Source organism: Pollicipes pollicipes, unplaced genomic scaffold (genome assembly GCF_011947565.3).
Source record: "Pollicipes pollicipes isolate AB1234 unplaced genomic scaffold, Ppol_2.1 Scaffold_2555;HRSCAF=2994_pilon_pilon_pilon, whole genome shotgun sequence".
NCBI classification, from domain to species: Eukaryota; Metazoa; Arthropoda; class Thecostraca; order Pollicipedomorpha; family Pollicipedidae; genus Pollicipes; species Pollicipes pollicipes.
Window position 1 is genome coordinate 7296584 of NW_023596136.1, and position 17494 is coordinate 7314077.

At 49.4% G+C, this 17494-nt stretch overlaps 1 protein-coding gene across 1 annotated transcript; it reads right to left on the reverse strand.

Moving 5' to 3' along the window:
• Window positions 1–228: 228 nt before the first annotated feature.
• LOC119108000 (PIH1 domain-containing protein 1) lies at window positions 229–4100 on the reverse strand. Its single transcript, XM_037231588.1, has 5 exons — window positions 3987–4100; window positions 845–1302; window positions 700–813; window positions 407–546; window positions 229–258 (listed from the first exon to the last, which is right to left on the reverse strand). Exons 2-5 carry the CDS (start codon window positions 1275–1277, stop codon window positions 229–231), a joined length of 717 nt encoding a protein of 238 aa, XP_037087483.1. The 5' UTR covers window positions 1278–1302; window positions 3987–4100.
• Window positions 4101–17494: the final 13394 nt, after the last annotated feature.

A 17494-nucleotide genomic window follows, 5' to 3' on the forward strand; every position in this document is an offset into this window, starting at 1 on the left:
CACGCTTTCGAAAGTTTGCAACTGGAAGGCAACGCTACTGGCATTAAGACTTACACCTACATGGAGTGTGAGCGAACGCAATCCAGCGTACGTAGTGCTCGGGCTGACATGCACAAGATGTGGCGACACCTTCTAGTCGCTTTTTTTGAGTGCTCAGTGGTGATGTCTCCATGCTCAGCTTTGACACGCATTCTCCTAACGTACGAACGGGGCACACCAGCGGCCTCCTCAGCCTGGCGCCGTCTGCCACAGCGCCACCTGCGGTCGGCAGCGACGGGTCGGTGCACGTCCAAGCCACAGCCCCTCCCCCTCGCGTGCCAGCTTTGCTCCGGTCAGCCCAGGCTCAGACGGCCCGGCTAACCAACACGGCAAGGCGGCCGGAGGCGGGGCAGAAGGCGGCGCGTGCGCTCTCCGGCTCCAGCGGGCCCGGCAGGAACACGTCGGCCAGAAGGCAGGCGGAATCGGCCGCTAGCACCAGCCGGTCTTCTCCCACCTCCAGACTGAGCTGCGCCGGCGCCATCACCGCCGCCGGCAGCTCGAACAGCACTAGCAGGCGGCCGTCAGCGCGCTGCTCCAGCTGGTACGGTGGCGCGCGCGGCGCCGGCGCCGTCCGGCGCGTCTCCAGCTCCGAGATCAAGGGGCGGCTGGCAGGCGGCGCCGGCTCGGTGCCCGCGCATTCCTGCACCATAGGCAGGTCACCGCGCCGCACCCAGTGACGCGGCATCTTGCCCAGGTACAGCTTGTTGCGCATCGTGGTCCACTGGTTCTTGTCCAGCTCGACGCCGAACTTACCCTCGATGGCCTCGATCATCACTGTCACGAAAAACGTCTTGAAGAGCAGGACTGGCCTCCACCTGCGCGTGAAAGCGAGGATGGATCACCACGTCGTAAGCCACGCACGGCCCGCCAGCCTTGTCCAGCTCCTTATGTGCCTCGCCTAGGCTCATGGGCACGCGGAACTCCGCGGCGCGCTCCTCGTCCATCAGCAGCTGGCGCAGCTCATGCTCGTCCAGCTCCTTGGGCGGCGGGATGTCAGTGCTGGTGCAGACGTTGACGAACACCTTGCCACCGTGGCTATCACGCGTCTTGCAGCAGACGGCCGGCTGCGGCCGGATCTCGAGCGCGCCGGCTCGCCGCTGGCTGGTCGCCGCCTCGGCCGGCATGGTCAGCGCGTCCAGCGGCTCCTCGGCCGGCGCGCCCATCACCGACAGACGCTCCGTCAGCAGGCTCGGCTCCACGTCCAGGAACGCGCCGCGTGGTGCCGTCATCTTGTCCATCTCGGCTGCCACTGCAAGACTGGCGCTGGAATGGAAGGAGGAAGTGATAGTCTCCACTTGTTCGCTGCAAGTGCATTCATTTGGAGCAGTAGCCTCCTAGTTAAACAGGTCACAATGCGCACTAAACACAACTAGCATGTAGCAGAAAATTACACCCATTGGTTATTACCGGTGAAAATAAGCATTGTTTTGCATATTTTCATCATCCAGTTTCCACTTCTGGCAAAAATGATCAAACAACATTAGCAAACTACTAAGGATACCTATTTTGAGTGATGTTTGGGACTGTGAATTTGTAAATAAGTTGATAAACTGAATGTTTCTTAGTATTCCTTTCCAGTGCACTTACTGATGCAGAAATACATGACCCACTACAGGTTGGATTTTGAACTTCCCCTTATATCACTGAAATTTCAATAATGCTTTAAAGTGCCAAACTGCCCCCCCCCCCCCCCTTTATTGCACAGCGTGTTAACTGCCGGGTCCGCGGTATCCCATCATGCCAACCGCTCCATCACAACAGGACGGCTGGAGCTGCCAAGACCGCTGGTGCAGTCTGCCTTCAAGTGTGCAATAAGAGATGCCGGCAGCTGGACGGAAATCTGAGAAGTGATAATCTTATGGCTGGTACACATTCATGCTTGTACGTCATTTTTGATTTTACGCATTTGTAGTGTTTTTAGTCTTCTTTATTGTGTTTTTAGCACTTCTGACAACAATCATGCTCTTGGTTTGGCATTTAAATGCATGGGAACCCGGCCATCAACTTTGCTATATTGTTTCAAAATCAAGCACTGAATGTAAATTTTAAAATTATTTGATGGATGGATTTTAGATGAAATACATACATGCATACACACATACACACAAGCCCTACTGGCCAGGGCAGACTGGAGAAAGGCCATTATCCAGGTATCTTTGACCACAGCTTACATAAACAAACCTTTTTAATCAAAACATGTCCTGGATGCCTATCAAACCAAGCAGGCCATCAAATACAATGCAAAACAACACTTATGCTGTCATAGAGCATTGTTATTTTGCCAAGTTATCCTTACTTTTCTTTCTCATTGCCATGGACAGATTACTTGAGTCTAGGGGTGTCAATTTTTGCAAATTATTGGATAGGGGGGCAAAGCCAAAGGCCCGACAGCCTACCCCCACCCCCACACCATTTTTTGCCAGATTTGGCCCATGTTGTTTTGATTCAATACAATATATGTTCTTAACCTTTATATAGAAGAAGTCTTTAATTTCAGCCGTATAGGGGTCATGCATGGTTTGATTCAGGGAGCATGCACTGGACACACACATCTATTCCAATCAGCATATGAAGGTGCCCCTTTAAAGGCCACCTTAGGGCAGCAATGGCACTCTACATTCTGGTTGTGGGGTATGGGGATGGGGTTAGCCATGAAGGACTTGAAAGCCATCCCTCTTCCAGAGCTTTTCACTTTGTTTTACACACATCAAAAGTCATTGTGTGCCTTATGGCACTAGGTATGTGAAGTTTATTGCATCATCTATCTGCTCAGCAGTTACTACTTGTATCTTGCAGTAAGAGCAGCCAAAACTTTTTATTATGAGAGTGGTACCAGACACCACCAAGCAGAAAGATGAAAGGAGGCAGTCTTTGTGTTATGATCACCTTTAACCCCCATTTTTGTAGCATTCCTGCCAAAAACATGGGGGGAGGGCAAGCCAACATTGGAGGCCAACTCTACATGGGGGGCCAGCACTCTTACAAAAGCACCTAGACCAACACCTGTGCCTGAGTCATATAGCAGCCCATTCTCCCATTCAGCTCATGAAGGTAAATAAATTTACCTTTATGCCTCCAAGGCCCCCCCCCCCCAACATATCTGGCAGGCTCTTTTTAAGGTTCCTATGACAGTGAAACAGAAGCTGAGGAATGGTTACAATTTGCAAAATAACAAGGATATCAATACATATGACATAGTTTATCTTCATGCTGGAGGTAACACAGTTAAAAACTTCATACATATTGCAACAAAACTTAGATGCATAACCAAAGCAGCATGCTGCAAAAAATTGGAACATGTAATGGAAAAACCATCCCTTGAATGTATTGTGACACATGACATGCATTACAACATGCATGGGTTGCTGCTAATATCAGACATTTCTGACGCACTCGGTGCAGAGGCCACGTGGTGTTGCCTGCCTCTCATTCTGGAAGGAAGGGCAGATGATGCAGGGAACAAAATCACTGTACACACACTGCTTTTGAATATGTACATTTGAATTGCTACACTACTGACACAGTATCATGGGAATATCACAAATGTCAACTATAAATGACCATTATATTACTATTTGCTAGGATAGCAGTATATATCACTAAAACCTAAAACAGCAACCATAAATATCAATGTCCATGGGAAGCAAAAGGGTACTGGATACTAGTATCACTGACACAGGTCTTACACTTCTAAAGAAGCTCCAATCATCTATGTTAAGAATCATCTGTTTCATGATCTGAGAATTGCATAAGTTGTCGAATGAACTTGCAAGGAACATCCTGCATGTAGAAAAGACAGTAGTAAGTCTTATTCCTTGCAGAAAAAACGGGCAAACGGATATATGTGCTGATACTTTGGCAGCATGCCTTGATTCAAACGAACAGCCACCGGCCTCGTCACGTTGCCGAAATGTCACTGCACCCATCTTCCCACTCTCCTGGTTTACCTTCGAGAAAAGGGTTATTACTACAGTCTCCCCTACACCCAAGTTTAGAACAAAATCCACATTATATTGGTATCAGCAGAGGCAATGACAACCCATATCATCTAGTTCAAAACTTTGCTCTGCGAAGATGGGGAATACAAGATCATACAAGAATACGAGATCCCACTTTCAGCTGGCTGTTTGGTGACGTCATAAAACCAAAAATCACTGGCAACTTTGTAATGGCATCGCACAGGGCCGCACTAAATTGCACTAGAACGGACGGCACAGGACGGGAACAGACAGGATCAGACGAAACTGGATAGAGCCAAACAGTACAACCGGGCCGGACACGATCAGAAGGGACCGGATGGAATCGGATGAAACGCCGTGGGGCTAGACGGAACCGGATGACACCGGAGGGGCTGCATGGGAGCGAACAGGCCCGGAAGTGACGGAACCAAACCGGACGGGATCACACGATATCGGACACCATCGGGTGTGACCGACAGAAACCGGACATTACTGGACGGGACGGAACGTTGCCAGTTGGGGTGTAACGAACCCAGACGGACCGGACCGGTAGATCGGAAGAAACGTGTCAGAATCGGATGAGGTGAGACAGGGCCGGAAAGTGTCGCATGGGGCCTGGCGCGATGGGATGGGACTGGAGGAGCCGGATGGAATCCGGCGGGACTGAGCGGGACTTTAAAGGACTGGACAGGACAGGACGGAACCGAATGTGATGAGAACAAACCAGATGGAACCGAGCGGAACCATATGATACTGCACGTGACCGGATGGAACCATTCCAGCCCAGATGGACTAGATGGAAACACACGGAGCAGACGGGACCAGACGTGGTCAAACGTGGTCGTGTGGTCAATCCCAGTACTGTTCTGATCGTGTCCGATCCCGTCCTGTTCCGTCTCGCTACTTTTGGTCGCATGAAAACAAACATGACAGAATGCGTTCAAGTTGGCTGCCAAATACCATCAAAATCAAGCACGAGCCTGATTCCCAACTCATTTACGGCTAGCCGGCTGGTCGATGTGATCAGCTGATGCCTGATGGCTGTTGCGGTTTTTGCTTTGACTGTTATGAAAGAATAAAAATATCGTGATGTTCAAAATATATCAAAAGCGGGATGCAGAGGTGTAATAGATGTTACAAACTCAATCGTTGTCGTCATCCCGTGATCTCGGACCTGTGGACATGAAGTGACTACGGGCCGGTGAGGCGGGGCCGAGAAGGCGAATTTCAACCAGGGAATGATAGGGTGAATAAATGTATCGGTACCAGTTATTTGACTTCCTGTGCCGGCAAAGTGTCTGTTTGCGGCAGCGAGGTCCCCTGCGCCGATCCGCCCCTGGACGTCCCAGTCATAGGACCAGACGCATCGAGGAAGGACCGATTGTGATGCATCCTTCTGAGGGTTTCTATAGGGACTCGGGGTTACCACCAGCATAGCAGCCGCTAAGGAACCCGGAATGGGACGGAATGCCCTTCAGCTCCTGACCAGAGCATTTGATCAGTGCAAGTCAGTTGGTTGACCAGTTGATTCTCTGAACGTATTTAGCAGTTGCAGCATTACGAGCAAGAGAGATTAGGCCATCGTGCCCACGTTCGTGGTGCTCTTTGTGGTAGTTCGCCTTGAGTGCCAATCTAAGAATTGCACTGGTGAACTCTCGACCCTGGACACCTTTGAACGCATACCGATTGATTTCATAAAGCGTTGAAAAGTACTGATTTCCGATGTGTGGTCATTTTCACACATCCGTTGACCGTTGCCGGGTGTGGCTGCAAGTTCCGTGTCCTGCAATGGCGTAGCTACCATATTTTTGTCCCGACGTCTCAAAAGGGCACCTTACGGAAGGGCACCATTATGGAAACATTGCTCATACATGAGCACAAACCACTTCTAAGGAAAACAATGAACTAAACTTTTGAACTTTTTCTTGGAGCAGCATCGCAAATAAATCATTCAGCCAAGGAACAAGACACTGATGAACGACACATGTGCTGGGCCACTGGCGTGCAGTATTGTGATTTACTGTGTTGATTGTATTTTCCACAGTATGTGATGCTAATGATGTCTTCTGCAGGGCCAAAGAATTGTCTAGTTTTTGCTAAGCCAAAACAACAACCAGCGCTGTCCAATCAAAAGGTTATTGCTGTTTGCGTGTTCGTGTTGTATGTTGTGATTTGAAGTGTATAGATATGGGGAGGAAGCCCTAAACTATAGGGGCTCACAAAGTAAGAGGTCTACTCAAGTTTTATACCATTTTGACGGTGTAGATGCGTAGAGATGCAGTTCCCGCGGCGTTTGCTGTTTGCTATCACTCTAATATGATGTCTTGTCAGTTTTGGTCAGTCCTTTTGCTCGATTTGCACAGAACGCGAAACAAAAGTGTATGCATACACACATACGTTGATATTTACGAGTGCGCGCGCGCGCGCGCGCGCACACACACACACACACACACACACACACACACACACACACACACACACACACGCGCGCGCGCGCGCGCACGCACGCAAGCACGCACGCACGCACGCACGCACGCACGCACGCACGCACACACAGGGCATAGAAATGTGGCAGATCTCGTGCTGCTTGCGTTATAGTTATGCTAGTGTAGACCTCGCTCGAGCCAGTCTTTCTCTCAAGTCCGCCAAAGAGACAACCAAGAGATCCCTTAAATAGGCCATGTTGCAGACTCAAATCTTCACCACTGGTTTTGCTTTTTGGTCGTAGTACATTTTGTTTTGCTTGTGGCTTAAAACAACGTTATGCCGAGCTTGCCGATAAGAGCGATGAGGACTTTCCGGCGTTGTGGGGACATACGAATCCCCTCGTTATCTGAATTTTGGAGACAGAATTATGTCCATGGGGAGAACTGGATCGCGACCATACATGACGAAAAGCGGTCTTAATTTTGCACTAAGGTTTTCACTGTTTTATATGCCGGAAAATTAGCGGGAATTATGGTTGTTCCAGTCTCTGAGATGGGCTGTAAAGTTTACCTAGCATATCGGGTTGGACACGATTAAATCGCTCACGTTTGCCATTTGCTTGAGCATGATAGACCAAACTGCGAAAGTGTTTAAAGTTGAAGAATGCGGAATTTTGTTTGACGGCTGCATTACAAAATTCAGTCCAATTGTCAGACTCAATAACGCGGGCACAGGCATGTCATGGGATAATATGCTCAATAATAAGCCGTGCCACGGTTTCAGTGCTTTTTGATTCAGTGGCAGATGACTCAGGCCAACCAGAAACCATGTCAATTACGTGGATGATGTTCCGATTACCATTACAGCTTGGCGGAAATGGTCCAGAAGTGTCTATTGCAATATTTTAGAACAGACAGTTTGGAATCTGCATGTTTTACAGAGGAGCATTTTTCACATTCGTAACGATTTCTTCGCATTCGCCCGAGCGTCTATACGTCGTTGCAGGGGCCTCCATATGCCGGGGTACATTTGGTTGCTCAGGGGCCACTCATATTGATATCGGGTTCGCTCCACTTGGCTCTGAGGGTCCTGTGCTGTTGCGGGCCCATATGAGGTAACATATCGAGGCACTTGCTGCCCCTAGATCCTCTACATTTATTTAGGGCTCTTCCTCTTTAAGGTCACTTGCAGGGAAGCCTTCAACTTTGTCAGAGGCCCTTCTATTGACCTGCCCAGCACTGTTGATCGCACAGGGGCATTAATTCACGTACACTGGTTTTGTGTTATTCTGCTTTGGTCAGAGCGTCCTGCGCTTTGGCTGGACCCTGTATGTAAGCCCGCCGTGGCAGTCCCCATCGTTCAGGGGCCCACCACGTCGGTGCAGGGGCCCACCACGTCGGTGCAGGGTTCCTCTCGCTTGCCCTGAGGACTCTGCACTGTTAGCGAAAGCCTCTTTGTTGGCCTGCCGCGGCACCCCCGATTGCTGGCGTGCCGTCCCTATTGGTCTTGGGTTTTCATATAATACACCGTTGGCAGGGGATTAAATCTTAATGAACATGATAGCGGCTTTGCATCTCACCGATGGCCAAGGGCATTTCGAGAAGGATGTTTTCATAAGGAATCATGTGGGATGCGTCGGTGGCATGGACGTGGCTCGAGCCTCAGACAGGCAGATCTAGAGTCGGGCGCACTAACCATTAAACCACTACCACCCCGGACCCAAATCCGATTCGGCCGGGGCATTCTTGACCGCTCCGGGGCTCTCCATATTGGTTGTGGGCTCTTGTGATGAAGTCAGAAGGATCTTATTCTGTTGCCAAGAGCCCCACATGTGCTTGTGAGCGCTAGGGCCTTTCGTCCGCTCGTGTGTACGGGCCTACCCAAATTACTGCATACGCATGAGTCCGAGATCGCAGGATGACGACTCCCCTCAGAGCCTTGGCATTGGACATGCGCCGATGAATTTTTACGCTTAATTGTCGGACGTAATCTTACGCGCTGCCGACGTGCATGTTATTTCCGTTGGTCATTGAGTTTTCGACGCCTATTACACTTCTGCATCACGTTCCTGACACGTTTTGAAGGCTAGGGTACATTTTGCTTTTTCATAACAGTCAAAGCAAGAACCGTATTAGTCATCAGCCATCAACTGATCACGTCGACTAGCTGGCCAACTGCAAATAACTTGGAAATCAAGCTCGTGGTTGATTCTGATGGTATTTAGCAACTGACTTGAGTGCATTTCATTTTGTTGAGTGCATGTCATGTTTTCTCTGACATCCCGAGGGTCAAAATGGCAGAATTTACCAAAATCAGGAGAAGGTAAACAGACTCCATGTATCTGCACACGTGGCACGCCTAGCCTTTTATGACTGCGCACAGTAAGATGGGTTCCGTTTACTTATATTTACTTAGAATCTGGAATGCGAGAATTTTTGGGAGGGAGCCCTAAGCTTAAGTTGGCTCACAAAGTAAGAGGTCTGCTCCAGTTTCCTACCATTTTGAAGTAGTGTAGGTGGTTTGAAGGTGCAGATGTGTATACACACACATCTGTACCATGCCCAGTGGTGCATTGAAGGCACCGCCGATGCCACAGCCCTGAACACGTCCCAAATTGGCAAAGCCCATGTGCGTCGTCCCCCTGGTTCTTTCCGCCTGTTCCAGCTCTTTTCCACATCCCTTAACACTACAGGTGCTAGTGGTGGAACGGCGGAATGCGACCAAGTATGAAACGCGCGGTTTCGAGTCAACCCTTTGTTAGCTGAAAAGAATGCTTACAATCTGCATATCCCCGCGCAGATATAAAGGTCCTGACAATTCAGACTCGAAAACCAGCGACATATTTTCCGCCGATGGCACGAAATGTGAAACGTGTGTTTATTCATTACGGATTATTGACCGTTGTTACGTGCACACGGCCTGCGAAGCTAGCTGCCCAGCGCGTATTGGCCGGCGCAAACGGTGGATTAGGACCTCGTAGTTTGATGGTGCGTGGATGGCTACGGTGTTTAACAACGGAACAAACGTGTGACTCGTTCTCATGTACCACATAGCGTGGCACAGCGGTCCAACACAATGCGGCTGCCACATGCTATTACCAGCCGATGTACTGCTGCGGTCCGGCCTGGACATTTCAGCAGCGCTTTTGGAACATTATGCGGACTGCAGTTACATCTTGTCGCGCTTCGACGCAGTACATCACAATAATGAGTCGCAATGTATCGAGCAGCGAACCAGAAGCTCGCAAATGGAATTGCCGGTGTTACAAACACGCAAGCCGCAAGTTTTCACTAAAGCGTGGTGTGACAATACCATTATTGGCCACCAGACGGTACTGTTTGCCACCGTCAAAGCTGTCAAGACCGGGTGGTGCCTTACGTGCACTGCCGGTGCGGTGACGGCACGGAAAATCGGAAATGAAGACTCGTCGTTTTCCGGTACTAATCGCCACCCACATTATTCTGAATTTTGGACGTTTCAACGACTGAGTTCAGCCTGTCAGGCACCACTGTATCGCAGTCACCGCGTGCCAGAACATTCAGTTAGCTCACTTGTGCGCGGAAGGTCCCAGTGGCATAATTGATGTCCACTGGTCGCAAACAGTCGCCGCGAAACGTTGGGGAATTGCTGTGTTTCACCAACCGCTATCACACAGGGCGCCGTCAGAGCCTTGGCAAGGAGAGGCGTGGGGGGGGGGGGGGGGGTACAGGGTTGAGAAAGCCCACTGCTAGTGGAAGAACCCCTTCCCCCCCCAAACAAAAAGTAGCTGGGTGTGGCGAAATTGTTAATGAGCGGCAAGGTTTTCTTTTTTTATTATGTTTACCATCTATAACTGGAACAGAGCCCAGAAGCCACTGCGAGATCTATTCTGTTTGCATCTTGGCGTCCATTGACTTCAAAACTCAGCTGGTATACCACTGTTCGGTAAACATCAACAACCCTTTTCATTTTACAGGATTTCATCAGGTTTTTTTCTAAACCGATGCAACTCAAAAGCTTTGCTAGAATTTTGTCTGGGTCCTACGGAGATATTGAGAGCCCTTGAACGTAGATTGTGGGTAGAAATAGGCCAGATATTTGTATTAGCATGCTTGCCTGGCAATGTTCAACATTTTGTTGGAATTGATTAGTGAAAAAAATAATGTAGGGTGGTTTTGAATATGCATGCTGCAAACCTTAGCAACACAAATCTTAACGCCCGGCGTTGAAGCCGCCGTAGGCTGCTGGCGCTGATTCCGCGGCTTAAATTAAGCATAAACAAACGGGGGGGGGGGGGGGAGGGAGACGAAAATGTGGTAAATGTTATTTCAATTGGTAATATTGATTTTGGTGATTCATAGTCGACATACAGGCGCGCACTGTCTCGGGGGCCTCCAATCGGTGCAAGAAGCCGCTTGACATTTTAGATCACTTCCCTACGGGCGGACGTTCTTAATGAGATTTACAACCTGCCCTTCGGGCCCTTTGGCCTCTCAATCGGGCCCTTGGTCTTTGGTCTCGAGCAACCCTTCCGTCTCCTCTTCTGGCCGCCTCAAACATGGTTCCTGTCCGACTCGTGGCCACTGGCCACTTGCCACTCGTGGCCACTTACCGACAATAATGTGGGCGGTTTTGAATATGCATGCTGCAAACCTTAGCAACACAAATCCTAACGCCTGGCGTTGAAGTTTCAAATCGCGGGTGTCGACCTTGTTCCTGCTCGCGAAATGGATCCCTAGGGCTCAGACTGATATTGAGCCGGCCGTTTGGTGTCATGTCGAAACCTTATATGGCAAGAATAGAGGGTGCTAATAAGGAGGCTCTTGGAAAGGTTCTCAGACCAACGTCTCAGATCACGGCAGTGCGGACTGGGGGCATGCCCAGGTCCAACCAGAATCTTGATCTTTGATTCCGAGGTGTTCTTAGGACTCTTCTCCGGCCCCCTAAACACAGCTCCTGGAGACTCGGGGCCATTTGCTGGTACATGACCACTTTTGGATGTTATGGGCTCCAGACGACAACCCCATTGCTTTAGGGACCCCACCAACGGAGATCACGGGCCCGAAAATCACGCCGCTGCTCGCACTAGTGAAATGGACTACCAGGACTCAGGCTGACGCGAGGCCGACTGCTCAGTCTTGGTAGTCTCCGGTCCGAAGTAGAGACCCGCACTGTCCCACGTGTCCCCAGCCGATGTAAGGGGCCCTCTGACTGACGTTTGCGGTCACGGTCCCACGGGCGTGGGAACCGCAGGGGACAGCGGGGAGGCCATCCTCATTGCGACCTACGGCCAGTCCTTCGGCCACTTCGGCCGCTTCAGTCTTCCCATGGGGCCTTGATCTTTGGTCCCCACGGGCCATTAGGCCACTCTTCGGATATGCTCAAGCAAAACTCGTGACGCGCTCCGGGCTATTTGCTGACACATGCCCCACGTGAGGCCCTGTAGGCCCCTGACCGACAAAGCGGCCCAGTTCATTGTTTCAGGGACACAGACCAATGCAAATCGCGACCCTCGGTCTTGGTCTTGCTTGGGAAGTGGGCCTCTGGGATTCAGACCGACACAAAGCCAGCTGTTCGGTATTGCTGGTCTCTGGCCGAAATAGAAGCTTGATTTGTCTCAGGGGTCCTGAATCGGTGTAAGAGGCCCTCTGAATGACATGTCAGGTCGCAGCCCTACGGGCCGGGATTCTCTATGTGACCGACAGTCAGCCATTCGGGACATTGCGCCCTCCAATGGCGTTCTTGATGGTCCAATGACATTCTTGATCTTTCATAGTCCATAGATAATAGTTGAATTATTAAGGGAGCTTCCACTTGGTCGCTATTCTGCAACAAGTCGGTGTCTTACAACAGCGTTAACACATAAAAGCATGCGAAAAACACATTTCTAAGGTCGACATAGGCACGCACGCGCACACACAGTCACACTACTCAGCCACAAAGTCAGAGTCTGAAAGCAGACAAGAAGGCACGTCGTGATGGAGCGTGGACGGCCGTCGGGGCAGGCAGTTCCATGCGGCAGCCGCCTGGTACGGAAACCGCCGCTGAGTGGCAGCCAATCTCACGTGTTCTAGGTGCAGTGAACTGTCACCACAGGCCGTGGCTCGGCTACGACGTTGGGAGGCCTCCATGCGCGCACAGCGAATGAAGGCAGAGCGGCGTGTGCCCTGCTTACTTGTAACGCACGGTGAACATTGACACAGTCACGTCGGAGCACCATCTCCGCACCATCCCAGCGTTTCTCATGCAGGCAGTCGGACGCGCTGGAGGCGCTGCCGACTGCCGGCAAAGTGGACTACCTGTTGGATCTGCTTCAGAAGGTAGTCGACAGCGCTTCCCTACATGGACGGACAGCACTGCATGTGTGGACGGACTGCATGTGTGGACTGCATGCATGGACGGACTGCATGTGTGGGGAAATGTGCGCACGAACAAAAGCCGTCAAAACATCGGGTTGAAGCGGTGCCGAACCTTGCAAAACGGAACGAGTATGGCGTTGAAACGCCGAGCGACCGCGGCGATGCTAGTCTCCCAGGTCAGGTGTTGGTCGGGAGGTACAACCAGTACCTTCAATGTCGTCGAGGGGCGGATAATTAAACCAGAAATGTTGGCGTGAAAGTTACCGGTTTTTATGCAATATTTTGTGTCAGCAAAAGTAAAGTCGTACTTCTTATGGTTCGCCTTCAGACTAATTGAAACCAAGCCTAGAGGCTCTGCGTAGACCTCCTCGGCGAGGAATTTGAGGTGGGACAGGCCGACGACCTCGGATGTGGAATTATCGGGGAGCTGGGTGTCATGGTGTAACAGGCGATCATTGTGTAGCAAGCTTTTGAGGTCATTGATATAGATGAGGAACAGGACTGGCCCGACCTGGGATCCCTGAGGCACACCGTGTGACAGCGGTAACAGCTCCGAGTCGCTCACCACCTGCCTCCGACCGTGCAAATAGCTCCAGGACCATCCGGAGGCCATGTCTCACCATTCCAGCTTTCTCAGGAGCATGTGATGGTTGACACTGTCGAAAGCCTTGCAGAGGTCGATCGTCGCGAGCGACGCGACATGACCGTTGTCGACGGTCCCTTGCCGACCATGCGGCAGAGTTGAGCACGGCGTCCTCCGGAGAGTGACACGGCTGGTATGAGCACTCGGACGGCGAAAGGATGTGGTGATTGAGCAGATGTAAGGTGTATTGAGCATATACAAATTTTTCGGTAATTTTTTATAGCACAGAGAGGATGGAGATTGGCCGAAAGTTGTTAACATCTGTTAGACCAACTGATTTGAACACGGGAGTGACACAAGCGGTTTTCCAGGCATTGGGAAAAACATTTGAGACGATAAAGCAGTTGACCAGGTGAAGTAGGTGCGAAACAAGTAGGTCGCTTATTATTGTGGTGGGGCCCTCGGGCCCCTCCCAAACGGGCCTTCGGGCCTCATTGAATACTCCCATTGCACTTAGTCAAATCAGGTCCCCTTGCCACACGGGACCTCTTGTTGAGCAGTGCAGGGCCTCTTACGGATACAGGAGCCCCGACCAGTGTAAATTACTGGTCCGGGCTTCATCACTGCCTTGGAAGCGAACCCTCAGGCCCATAGCGACAGGGAACCGACTGTGCGGTACTAGTGGTTCCCGACCGACAACTAGGCCCTTGTCGACTCGGGGAGTCCTCAATCGGTGTAAAGGACCCTTCGTCATCTGAGAGGCCATCCTCGCAAGCTGGGCCCCTGAAGAAGACTCCAGCCAACCCGTTGGGCCCTGACAGACGCTGGGGCCCCGACCAATGTAAATCTCTGGCCCAGGCTTTGTCCCAGCTTGAAAATGAAGACGCCTCGGAACCTATCGGGGAGGGGGATGTGCTCGCTGTGCCCTCCCCCTCCCCACTGCCTGCGCCACTGCAACCACATCAAGCTCACACATGGCACTGAAACCATTGCGTAATTCTTACAGCGTAGACTTCAACAACTGCACATTTAAACGTCCAGTCAGTAGCGTCCTGATCAATGTTCTCTGGGCAGGCGCCAGGTGCCGCCGCCCGTGCAGCTTCGAGCACGCAAGCACGCGTGCGCTCGACGTCCGGCAGACAGTCAATACTCCTGCGCCGCTCAGCGACGTGGACAGGACGGCAGTCTTAGACATGGGCTTCAGAAATTTGCGAGACTCTCTTTTACAATGATGCCATTTAATAACTACCTAGAGGCTCCAGGTGTACTGGAGACTCAAGGGCACATCATGCTTAAGGCTTCATATACCCCACCCTGGCCCTCAGACCCTCTTCCGCCTCGGACCCTTGTGATCCCATTTAGGGCATATGTCCCCTTTAGGGACCCTTAGGACTCCGAGGGATGGGCATTGTCCGCTAATAATATTCCCTTGGCTACGTTGCTTGCAGTGCGTTCCGTTAAGTCGCATTCAATGTTTTTGTTCACCAGTTTCTTAGAATATTAGACGTTTCATTTAATCCTATGATACAATTAGCTTAATTTTGGTCCCTTGATTGCGACCGCAACAAACTCCTATATTTGTCAACGAATGTCCCAATCTAGTTGGTTTTGTATAACTTGTTATGTATTCAACACACCGCACAGTTTTATTCACCACGTTCTGCAGTGCTATCTGCAATACGTATTCTCCTCATCTAGTTATCTTTGTGTGCAGTTATTATGCCACGACCCGAAGGCTTTGCCAGTTATCTGAGCACCTCAATATGACCGCATTATTCGTGGTATTTGTTGGGCTCGCTTAAGATATGCGACGTTTGCGTAAGTTTTTTAGTTTTCCCGAAATCGTACCATCTGTAAATGCGAACTACACTATAACGAGCCAAATAGAAACTCTAAGAATACGAGAGCGTTTTGACGTAGCGATCTGACACTATTTTGCTCTGACTGACACCGAAAAATCTGAATTGCGTATGTCGCGTTCTTATTCCATTGTGTTTTTGTTTTGTTTTTACTTTCCGTTAAGTTAAAGAGCACTCTGATTACTCAAGCTGCAGCAGAGTTTTGGCTGTTGCAGCCAACGAAATGTTTCAACTGCACATGGCTTTGCCGTCATCTCCTGCGTTTATCATTCATTCTCGATAAAAAATAGATGTACCCATTACAGTTAGGAGAACCGCATAAGTGTGTTGAATATGCGAAAATGTGCTGTGTTTGCGAAGATGCGGTCACAAACACCGGTCTGCCTAAAGACTGGCAGCGTTGGTTCGTGTTCTTATTGTAAAACTATGGTATTTTCCGAACACAATTTTCCCAAACCCGAACAGAGAAGTCGCTTACTCGACTGCCGTGCCAAAAGGGCTATACACTGAGGAAAATATTGACCCCCTTGGAGTAAAATGGTTTGGTGCCAAAACAACACCCTTTTTAGACGTCATTGTGACAAGATCCAACACCCCCAACATCCGTCATAACTGCATGATCAAGTCAGGAATGATTTTTTGTAATCCCTGTTAATATGTTGGTTTCTCTACGATATGGTAAAGCTACACCACGTTTTTAATTAACCCTCAGTGCTCATTTTTCAATTCCAAGCAGTTTTTCGTTCAACTGATGCATGATTCATCCTGTTCGATCTTCGTGCAGATCGCCGATCAGCCTGTCATCATCGTATTCCCAAACCGTGTTTTCATCAAACACCATAACCTTATTCCCCACTCAAGTGCTGATGTTGATGCATTTTAACCCCACATGGTACTTTGGCGCCCTCATTCATACTAAACGGCGATTGTGGCCGGTCGACAAAAAAAAAAATGTGGCAACTAAAAAGATGCAATAATTTGTATTCAGTGTAACTCAATATATAATATATAGATATATATATATATTTGGTAAAATGGTTTCAAAAACCTCAAAATATTTTGGCCAATGGTGTGTTGACTTTTGCATTCCTCACTCAACTTGACATTGTGTTTTAGTTATGCCTGAAACACATTGACATTTAACAATTTTGCTCCAAACTAAAGGATACCCTAAACTCTGACTTCAGTATATCAACCCAAACTTTAAACTCAAAACCAGGGGAGATAATCGCGCATTCAATCGAAACCATCATACTCCATGAAAGAAGGCTAATTTCTTTCTGTTCTCAGACTTCCGCGAAATCGCAGGAAAATGTTGAGGACATAACACAGATGTCCAATCTGGACACAGAAATATGCATTGAATGTTTGAGGTGGCTTTTGTTTTCTCAGAATTGCAGGTATGAGTTAGATTAACAAAAACGTGGAGTAGTTTTTACGTTCCAAACATTTTGGCGTATTGACCAAATATGCTGAAGATATAATGCGTATGAAACATTCAGAAGATAGACGAAGCAATTTAAACGACGCATTGAAGGTGATCCTTGTAAATGAATTGCTTATCTACGAAAAGTTTAGCCTCATCTTTCGTTGTCGTATGCTTCCTTCCGGCTAATAATGTGACAAGAAATATGTTCGGAATGTTGCTTTGTAAATGCATCAATATTTTTTCTGTGACCCCACAACTAACTTTAAACAAGAAACAGTACTTTGGAGCATAAAAGTTAGGCGACTAAAACCTACACTGACGAGCATATGTTAAATGAAAGTGATGGAAATGCAGCAAAACTTCCCCAAATATTTCATGTTTGCTTCTTTCTACTATTTCTATGCATTTTTACAAGTAGTTGTGGGTGTCACACAGACCCGTTCAATGGTCATAAGATCGTTACGTGGTCCGGGGGTTTCGTTAAGGATCTCAACTTCTCGGGCCCCTATCAAATCGCAGCTGGGCCCACCAGCGCACGCTCCGTCCCCTCCTCATTCCCACACTTCCACCTTCCTCTGTCATATTGACATGGATTCTTACAAATTTGCGCAGCATGTCAGCTGTATTCTTTCACTGACCGAACCACTGAATAAAATGTAGCACCGTATTGGACGTGACTGACTGACCGAGCCACTAATAAAATGGAGGCACCGTATTGGACGTCATTGACTGACCGAGCCACTAAATAAAATGGAGCACTGAGCTGGACGTCATTGACTTCTCATTGTGATCGTTCAGTGGTCCGTGTACAATAATGCCGGTTAAAACTCGAAGGCATACAAATTGCTGGACGATGACAT